Below are 10,264 nucleotides of genomic sequence, written 5' to 3'. Positions count from 1 at the left end.
TATTAACTCGTCCTTCATTTTTTAATGTTTTAAATTGTAGATTTTAATGTAGTCTTGGTCAATAGTAATAGATTTTGTTGTTCAATTACAATATTTTCATTACAGATTCATTTTTACCAAATTTGCAGCAATGATAAGCAATTAAATTCCAAACTTCAGCCCAGAAGCTGGGAGAAATTTTTGATTATCATTTTGTAATTAACGTTATGGGTTTGCCCGACGTGTAAATGTTCACATTTCTGGGTCAGCAACAGACAAATTGGAGAACCTGCAAAATATTTGGGAACGTTGTTGGATGACGGACGTAATGATGATCCCCGAGGGGAAAACGTTTGGAATGGCAGTATATAATGAAAACTTGAGGTCGTGTTTTGATTTGGTTTGCCAGTAGCCAACACCATTTATTCATGCACCAAATTACGTACTACAGTGTTCAGAGCCAAGGACTTGGACAAAAGTGAGATTTGGTAATTTCCATTCTCTACTAGACTAATAGATGCTTAAATGAATCAGAGCAGTAATTCAGGATACTGATTAATCAATAATAATTTAGTTTCACAATCAGGCAGAGCAAACCACAGAAGGCCAAATGTATCTGTGCCGGTCTCGTCATTTGTTTGGCCTTCGATCCAGGACGGTCCTGTGTTCCGTCTGTGAACCGATTCAATCTGTTCCTTCTTGTTTCTTTGGCGCATCCTGATTTTGTTGTCCTAAATTCTTCACCGACTGATCAAAATAGGGTTTGTAGATGTAAAAGCCACCAGCAATGCCGAGCACTGTGGCACAGGCCATCTGTGGGAACGTCAGTCTTCCTCGAAACATGACTTCTTTCGTTGAAGAACCCAAATCTACAGACTCCAAATGATCCTGAAAGCACAAAATAAGCATCGAGCTTTACAACTTATAGGCAATACCTTTCCATTTCTACTATATTAAATTTATCAAGCTTTTGTAGAAGTTTTACGCATAAACGTAATGACTTTATATGTAAACTATGATTTATTGATGAACACAGCTCATCTATGCATAAAAAAATAAAATTAAGAGAAAGGAAAAAAGGATCTATCGGTAGTACCCTGAACCAGGTCCCCCTGCCCCCCCAATATTAGTTTAAAAAAATAATACTAATCAGATACGTCTTAATGTCAAAACGGGCATTATTAAAAATGAAAGAGTTTCACTGCTTGGTTAACTGAAGTAATCATCAGTCTAGTTTAGGTTAAAAATTCATTCACAAAAAAAAGGTGTGATAAACTGTTTTAACTAGATTACAGAAAAACTGGTTGTCAATCTTGGAAAGAAACAAAAATATTCTGAATAAGCACCGTTAAAAGAGTAAGCATTGTATACAGTAGTAACAAAAATGGTTAAATCGTGTCATCAGGACCAGTTTCTTAAAAGTGACAAACACATCCAGAGTACTTCCTCAGGAAGTAAATATACTGCTGTATATTATAATATAGTATAATATTATAACATGGCTGTAATAATAATAATGTGCAATTTACAATTGAATATCGTCTTATTTTTAAAGGTCCAAACCGGATATAGAAACATGACAAACTAACTTCCGGACAATTTTATGAAACATTGATCGTTAAAGGCATCGTGGCGACTTCAGTTTACGCTTTACAACATTTATAACTCACCCAAGCAGAGACTTATCGTGTCTGTGATGCGTCTGTAATCACTTCAAACTGAAGGACAAACAAAAGAAGAAATAAAGAGAAAAATACTTGGACCGCAGGTCACTTATGGAGGAGAGGAGCAATTCTTCTTCTGCTTTGAGAAATGTGTCAGAGGAGCAGCGGCAAACAGCTGCACAGCGCCCCCAGTGGCGAGGAGCAGCATGACACGTTTTCATTTTTGTTTAAAAAAAAAAAAATCAAATCAACAGTGGTGGAAAGTACTCGATTCTAGTACTTAAGGAAAAGTATTTATACTCATGGTCAAACCTTACTCAATTACTGTCTAAATAAAGGTTGAATGAATTACAAATAAAAGTTGCTCAGTCAAAAATCTACTCAAGTTAAAATACTGAAGTACTTACTTTTGAAAATAAGTATTCAAAAGTACATACATTAAAAAAATGCTCAAGTATTCAAAAGTACAAATTATATTTTCTAACATCAGTACATTGCTTTATTGTTTTGAGTGATTTTACAGAACCTTGTAACTCTGAAATTACCTCATGTATTGACATGAACCACTAACATTAATAAAACCTGTACGCTACAAATAATGTCTTCCCTGCATTTTACATGTTTATGGAAAGTCATGGAAATCCTAACAGATGATGCACAACTAGTCTTTGCCTCAGCTTCAGTATTAATACACCACATACTGTCTGTAAAAGTACATGTATTGACAGCAACAACTTCACACAGGAGAGGAAACAGTAACACTGATAACTGAAAGTACTGCCATACTTTACATAGAAGTTTACAAAACAATGAATGTTCTGCATAATCCTTCCTAGAAATGTAGTGGAGTCCAAAGTACAATATTTTTCTTTGAAATGTAGTGAAGTGAACGTCATAAGTTCCCAAAAACACAAATACTCAAGTAAAGATACTCGGAAAATGTATTTAAGTACAGTCCTCAAGTAAATATACTTCGTTACTGTCCACCACTGCAAATCAATGAAAACTTTGAACTTAAGAAAATCGTTTATACGTTTTTGAGTTGGATTATTCTGCAGCACAACACAACAGAAGTCGAGAAGAAGTAATAACAAAAAAAGCAAATAAAATTTTAAATGACCAAAATAAAAACATGATAATAAGATAAGATGAAATTTTATTAATCCACAAGAAATTGTTGTGTCAAGTTTCAGTACAAATTAACATAAACAAGGAATCACACAAGATATATTAAAAAAACAACAACAGAGAATATAAAAAAATAACAGAGAATATAAAAATACCAACAGTTAAGGTGTAAAACAGGTCAGGTGCAGACAGAAACATTAACGTGTTTATTGTGGTGCATCTTTTATTGTTCTATGTGTAGAAAGGGGAAGGAGTTGAAAAGTTTGATAGCCACAGGGAGGAAGGACTTCCTGTGGCGTTCTGTGGAGAACCTTGGTGGTCCTCGTGGGGTTTACCCATTGGTAAACTTGGTTTTACCAATTTACCTTTAAAACTGGTTTTACCAATTTACCTTGGTAAATGGGGCCCGTCTACGACTGATGCTGTGGTAAGAGTCCAGGGTGTCATGCAGGGGGTGTGACGTGTTGTTCAGGATCTGGAGCAGGTTCCTCAGCATCCTCTGCTCAGACAGTCTGTCAGAGACGGCAGCTCCACTCCCAGAACTGAACCAGCTCTCTTCCTCAGATTATCGAGTCTGTTGGCATCAGCTGCTTCACCCTGCTGCTCCAGCACACCACAGCATAGAAGAAGATGCTGGAGACCATCAAGTGGTAAAACATCTGCAGCATGGTCCTGCAGACGTTAAAGGAACCGAGTCTCCTCAGAAGAAAAAGGTGACTCTGCCCATTCTAGTAGAGAGTTGATGTCCAGTCCAGTTTATTGTCTAGGTGGCCCCCAGATACTTGTAGCAGGTAATGGGTATTATTACAACCTTTAAGTAAAGCTTAGAATAATTTGTGCTTTAAATAATTATTTAAAATATTTGCCTTAGGTGTTTTATTGTGACCAATAAGTGAACTTTGTGATAAAAATAAGAAAACCTTCGCCATCTTGTTGCTTTTTTGAGCTAACATACATTTTTAGAAAGAACTTCTGGTTTTGTTTTAAAATATATTCTATTGGATTTACCTTTTAGAACAAAATTCTGCAGGAAAATGGTCGTTTGATCATAAATAATTAATGCATACAAACCTTTATTTATATTAGTCTCATTGAGTCACAAGGACTCATTTTCAAGAGAAACCTGTTCTAGACAAACCACAGATAAGATACAAACAACAATAAACAGTAATATAAAAAAATTAAATCAAGCTACACTGGTTCATTCACCAGGGGCCAACCAGGTCCCTTCAGGTTTACTTGGTTGGTATTCACACGAGTACTCTCGAAGTATGCGAGCGGTATTATTATACTTATTTGTATTATTTTATTTAATAACCTTTATTTAACCAGGCAAATCCCACTGAGATCACAGATCTCTTTTGCAAGGGGGGCCTGGGCCTGAAGGGAGACTAACATGCATGTTTGTTCTGTGGAAGGAAACAGGAGTACCCGGAGACAACCCTTAACAAAAGTAGTACATTTGAAGTTTATTTTTGCAAGTATACTTTAAGTTAAGTGTATACTACACACCATACTTGCAGTGTACTAGAAGTATACTGATTTAATACTTGTTAGGGACATTTTTATACTAGTTTTAAGTAAATCAAATAAAGTTTATAAAAAGTAAACTTCAAGTACACTTCCTCATTTTTAGTGTAAAATAAGTATACTTAAATAAACTACTTTGTGCCAAGGGAAACACGGGAAGAACATGCAAACTCCACACAGAAAGACCCCAGGTCCAACCGGGGATTGAACGCAGGACCTTCTTGCTGTGAGGCAACAGCGCTAACCACTGATTCACCGTGCTGAAACTATTATATTATTATTATGGCATTAAATAGAGGTAAAAATACATCTTTGCTAATTTACCAACCAAAAACTAAAAACAAGCTAAAAATAAATAGGCAGGGGGGAAAAGCTTTTATTCTGAAGTTGCGTGAAAACAACGTACCGGAAGTGAGTTTAAAAGACGGAAACGTTTTCCGTTTCTCTGAATTAAACGGTGGAAGTTCAGGTTTTAAAGCTAAACACAGGCACCTTGAAGGAACGGCATCTTTAAATTTTAGTCAAAATGTGTTTTTTAAAGCCCGTTTTGTTTTTTGAGTCTCTTTAAGGAGACATAGCTCACCTGAGTCACGTCCTGACAGGTGAATGATGTCCGCAGATGGAGAACCTGAGAGCTCGGCTAAAGTTTGGAAACAAAGACGAGGTTGTGAAACTGAGGAGACGGAAATCTCAGCTGTACTCCAAGGAAGACAAAAGCCTTCTTAACGGTGCGACCACGACAGATGGTTATTAAAGCTGTTATTACCTGAATGTGTGTGCAGGTGCTACAGTGATTTGTTACCTGCACAGGTGCGCTGGGCCTTGTTGCGTTCAGGCTGATCAACTGCTTCCTGGTCCAGACCAGCTTCGTCCCTGATGAGTACTGGCAGGCCCTGGAGGTGGCCCATCACATGGTCTTCAAATATCCTTTGATTATTAATAATAGCCATTTTATTTAAATATTTACAGACCGATTTTACATGTTGGGTCAAAGGTTCATAACTGTAAGTTTTATTTAAACTTAAAGTGGTTTAACGCTGCAAAAACTTTTAATGATGTAAGTATTTATGGTTCTTTTGTACCAATGGTTTAATTTAAAGCTATAAAAAAAATTATAACCTCAGTTCCCACTTAAGTCGAGCAGATTTATTTAGAGAAATAAAATTTAAAAAAGCGTTGACAGTAATATTTTGCTGTCTTGTTAAAGAAGCATACAGACGAAACAAATACAAACGTTAACAAAAGATTACAAGAATAACAAAACCTCCATAGAAACATGAATATCGAGCAATGAGCGTAAGTTTTTAAATAGGTTTTGTGTTATTTATCGTCACGTTATTTATTTTATTTGAGCGTTTGCCTTCCGTTGGGTTCAGACCAGCTCGTGATGTTTCCAAACACCTGAAGACATTTGCTCAATTTAAAGCAAAGAACATGGCAGTCCGCCATTATCAAGAACAAGAGCGGGACAGTCTTCACAGCAGATTATTAAATATCACCTAATTTTTATTATAGTGGCACCCCTTGATCACTGAGCGTTGGTTCACTCTGGTTATCCCTAAAATTGTTTCATTTGGACGATTATTCCAAGAAGTTACAGTTTTTGCATAAAATGATTATTCTTCATCTTAAAAACACCATTTAATCCTTCCTAATGATCTAGATTGTCGTTATTTATGCGTTTCTTTCAGATTTAACAGCCTTAACACACAGACCTATGGGAATCTGACCTGGGAGTGGAAAGCAGGACTAAGAGGATTCACGTACCCTCTCTTCTTTGCATTCCTCTACAAGATACTACATCTGTTGAACTACGACTCGGTCCATCTCCTGGCAAGTTGTTTTGTCTTATTTGACACTAACTGACGTATATTTTTAGTTGACGGAGTTGACGTCTCTCTGCAGATTTGGCTTCCGCGAGTCGCTCAAGCCGTCCTGGCTGCGTTTGCTGATGTCAAATTCTTCCTCCTCTTCAGAACAATAGAAACTCACGATGTTGCGAGATGGACGGTAGAAAACTTTGTCCTCCGACTCTAATCTGTCACAACTTTAGCGCTCTAATCTTTATTTATCGTCGTTCTGATATTGTAAATCAGATTTGTAAAGCTCCGTTTTGATTATTCTGCGTTTTGCTGCTTTGAATCCACTTTTCTCCATCTTGTTGTGACCCGCAGTTCTTCTGTCACCTGTGCTCCTGGTTTTCGTGGTTCTGCTGCACCAGGACGCTGACCAACAGCACAGAGACCATCCTCACCTGTCTGGCTCTTTATTACTTTCCTCTGCCGGGGTCCAAAACACACAGCAGGTGTCCGCTCGTTTACACCCTCGCCTGCCTCGGTTTTATCGCCGCTGGTCTCTGGGATTTACGCAGATGTTGTTTGTGTTTCTCCTCCAGTAAGAAGTACTTGTCCCTGGTGGCCTTGGCTGTGATAGTTCGACCCACGGCCCTGATTGTCTGGTTCCCTCTGCTGATCTACCATTTCTGTCAGGAGGAACACAAACTGAGACTCGTCACTCATAACTACGTTCCCATCGGGTTCGTACTCCTCGACACGCTTGTTGCCGAGTCAGCAGTTAGTTTTCTGTTCCTCCTCTCTTCAGTACGTTTTTTTTTTGTACGCAAAATACATTTGTGTAGTTTGTTCCGACTTTTGTTTCTTGTAACTTTTTAAAATTTCAATAGAAATACTGAATCTTTTTACTTTTGCTCTATTTTTTTATGCTACTTTTAGCTGCAGCTTAGCAAATCTTTGCATCTTTTACAAATTTCAGCTTTAGTTTCCGTTTTGCTCGTTTTAGCTTCTGTTCTACTGTTTTTAGCTTCTAGCTCGAGTTCTTCGCATTTTAGCTTTTGGTTTTAACAATTGTGACCTGTGCATTTAGACACAGTAAAGAAATTTTAATATTGAGTTAATATTTTCAAATTATTCATCTCAGAAACTTGAAAATAATCCAGTTTGTTGAAATCTGGTAATTTACCCCGGCAACAAACTAATTTAGTTTACGAGAGTGCCGGTTTGAAAACTACATTTCTGTTAGTCTGAAGTGATGTCAGCGGGAATTGTAGCCGTATTTTTAAAAGGGGGCTCCCCGAGCTTCGCAATAAAGCCAAATATTATACGAAGGGATTTCCCAAGTGTATGGCAGCCGACAAGAGAAATATGGTGTTTCAAAGGAAATTATTTCTCAAGACACCTGTTAGAGAACCTGGATTTAAAGGTAGATATTTTGTGATTTTTATTTTATTTTATTGATTTTATATGTACAGCACTTTGTGGCAGCTGTGGTTGTTTTAAAGGGCTTTATGAATAAAGTATTTTTATTATTATTATGAACATATGCTGTTTTAGTTCCCAGGACTGTTCGATCGTGTCTTTATAGATTTTTATTACACAAATCAGTATTCTTCGTCAGTCTGTGCTCATCCAGACTCATTTTGCTCGCACCGATCACAATTCAGTTTTAACTTCAACAAATTTCAGCAAAGTCTTTTTAGCGCTCGGTCATCAGTTTCTCCAGTTTTCCTTCCCAGCTTTATGATTTGATTGTGTTATTTTGTTACCAGGACGCTGGCAGTTGTGATTTCCGCTCTGATCGACTGTCTGTTCTACGAAAAGGTAAAGCACATCAGATTCACGAGCGCCGGCGTTTGAAGTCAGATTTAATGACCGACCTCTCTGCTCCAGTGGACGCTGGTTCAGTTCAACTTCCTGAAGTTCAACGTCCTCCACGGGGTGGCAGAGTTCTACGGCTCCCACCCCTGGCACTGGTACTTCACTCAAGGGTTCCCCGTCGTGATCGGGCCCCATCTTCCGCTCTTTCTTCACGGGTGCACCCTCGCCTTCAGAAAGTACAAAATCCTGCTGGGAGCTGTTGTGTGGACCCTTGTGGTGTACAGGTAAGACAGTTAATTCATAATTAGTGGCGTTTTCAGTTAAAAAAAAACAAAAAAAAAGGCTTAGTTCCGCTCTACGGTTAAAAATGTGAACATTTTAATATCTGCAGTAAATTAATTTTACTTTTCCGTTCAGTTTTCTTCCTCACAAGGAGTTCAGGTTCATCTATCCCGTCCTGCCTTTCTGCATGGTCTTCTGTGGTAGGTGTGAACTTTTCCTTCCAGACTCGCCGTGTCTGCTCACGTTTTCACGTCAGACGTCCGTCTCGTCGCAGGGACGTCGCTGGCTCACATGAAAGCGTGGCGTCGAGCCGCCGCCGCCAGCCTGGTGGCGTCCAACTTGGTTCTGGCTCTGTACACCGGCCTGGTTCACCAGCGGGGCGTCCTGGATGCGATGGGCCACGTCCGGGCTCTTTGCGACGTCAGCAGGAACTCGTCCGTCCCACAGCCAGACGTCCTCTTCCTCATGCCCTGCCACTCAACGCCCTTCTACAGGTACGACGGACTCCGAGGCGCAACGAGCCGCGCTCCAGAGGGGTTTTGTCGCCGACTCGGTCTTCAAACTATCGTGTTCCCGCGTCGCTATTTTTCTGTACAAGTTTTGCATTTTAACCACTTCGTTCAAAATATTTAGTTTCATTAACAAATTAATTTTTTCCTCAAATTCTTTACTCCGAAATCTTTTTTAATTCCTACGAAAACATCATCTTTGAAATCTGCTTATGCCACTTAATTATGCAGCAAACTTCTGATGGGGGGGGGGGGTCGTGCTGGGTTAAACTCGGGGAATCTGTCCGACGCGTTTCCAAACGGACTCCAGCTCACTCCTTTATGAAATGATCACTTTATTCCCCGTCACATTTCCATGCTTTAAACTTTACACACACTGACCAGGTCCAAAACGATCGATGCTTGGCATAACTCGCTACGGCGTCTTCCAACACGGTCAACAGAAACTGTGACGACTCCGGGCGCACCAAACTTCCTCATGCAATCAAAGCCCGAACGCCAGTAAAGACCACATTTTGTATCTGGCGACAGTCACGCACACATCGACACACCCACCACCCAGGTGTCAAAGCTGCGTGCTCACCGTCACGTCATCGATTGCTTATTTCTCTCATATGGCTCTTACTCTACATTTAGCTAACCTTTAGCTGCCATTCTGCCACTTTTAGCTTTAAGCTACTATTTTGATGCTTCTAAATTCCAGACAAGCTTTTGTTGCTTTAGCTTTTAGCTAGCATTTTGCTTTTTTTTATAGCTTGAACACCTGACTTCAGCAAACTTCAGCTCAGCTCAATAAATTTCTTTAGCTCAGTGTGATTCAGCGGTTCACTGGATGTTTGGTATTTTCAGCAGCATTGAAAGTTTAATATCGTCGACAAGAAACAAAAATAAACTCGTCGCTTTATGTTTTGGTACTTGTTCCTTCAGCTCGTGCTGAAGACAGAAATGTTTCACTTTCATTCAGTGCGTCAGATCAAGACCAAAAAGACACAAATTTACTAAAATTATTAAAAAATATGTGGTATTTGCCAACTCTTGATTTACTGTAAAATGTGTGCAGCCACGTGCACTGCCCTCTACAGATGAGGTTCCTGGAGTGTCCTCCAGACCTGGGAGACCAGGGTTACTTTGACGAGGCCGACCGGTTCTACGACGACCCTCTTCTCTGGCTCAGGACGTCGTTCCCGTACAAATCCTCCCTCCCAACACACCTGGTTCTGTTCGACATTTTGGAAAAGGTAGCGCTGATAAAATATTTGCACAGATTTGTTAAAAATATTGAATTTTAAAATGGAACAATTTTACATTTTTTTTGCAGGAAATCTCCACGTTTTTGCAGGGAAACGGTTTTAAAAGGACCGCAGCGATGTTCCACACTCACGTTCCGGAGGGACGAGTCGGAGGACGCATCTTTATTTATGAAAGGCACTGACAGACGCAGGAGCAACAGTAAACATTCCTCTCCAAAAAAAAAAAAACACGTAATGCAATATTAATTTGCAACACAAATAAATATTTTTGATTCAGATGTTAACATTTTTTAAATTAATAGCATTTC

The 10,264-nt window shown here is 39.1% G+C and overlaps 2 protein-coding genes across 2 annotated transcripts; one reads left to right on the top strand and one right to left on the bottom strand.

Annotated features, from left to right (window-relative positions):
• Positions 1-414: 414 nt before the first annotated feature.
• On the bottom strand, positions 415-1,792 carry LOC119428381 (protein PIGBOS1-like). The gene is made up of 2 exons (XM_037696064.1): positions 1,650-1,792; positions 415-867 (listed from the first exon to the last, which is right to left on the bottom strand). The coding sequence occupies exon 2, from the start codon at positions 820-822 to the stop codon at positions 664-666; it is 159 nt and encodes a 52-aa protein (XP_037551992.1). The 5' UTR covers positions 823-867; positions 1,650-1,792; the 3' UTR covers positions 415-663.
• Positions 1,793-4,835: 3,043 nt separating this feature from the next.
• pigb (phosphatidylinositol glycan anchor biosynthesis, class B) lies at positions 4,836-10,141 on the top strand. The gene is made up of 12 exons (XM_037689736.1): positions 4,836-5,029; positions 5,112-5,223; positions 6,017-6,134; positions 6,207-6,311; positions 6,476-6,606; positions 6,697-6,837; positions 7,867-7,918; positions 7,988-8,199; positions 8,333-8,397; positions 8,472-8,691; positions 9,767-9,944; positions 10,025-10,141. The coding sequence occupies exons 1-12, from the start codon at positions 4,921-4,923 to the stop codon at positions 10,136-10,138; spliced, it is 1,557 nt and encodes a 518-aa protein (XP_037545664.1). The 5' UTR covers positions 4,836-4,920; the 3' UTR covers positions 10,139-10,141.
• The last annotated feature ends 123 nt before the right edge of the window (positions 10,142-10,264 follow it).

Source organism: Nematolebias whitei, chromosome 2, assembly GCF_014905685.2.
Source record: "Nematolebias whitei isolate Nwh7 chromosome 2, NemWhi1, whole genome shotgun sequence".
NCBI classification, from domain to species: domain Eukaryota; kingdom Metazoa; phylum Chordata; class Actinopteri; order Cyprinodontiformes; family Rivulidae; genus Nematolebias; species Nematolebias whitei.
This window is presented reverse-complemented; position numbering and strand designations above follow the sequence as displayed.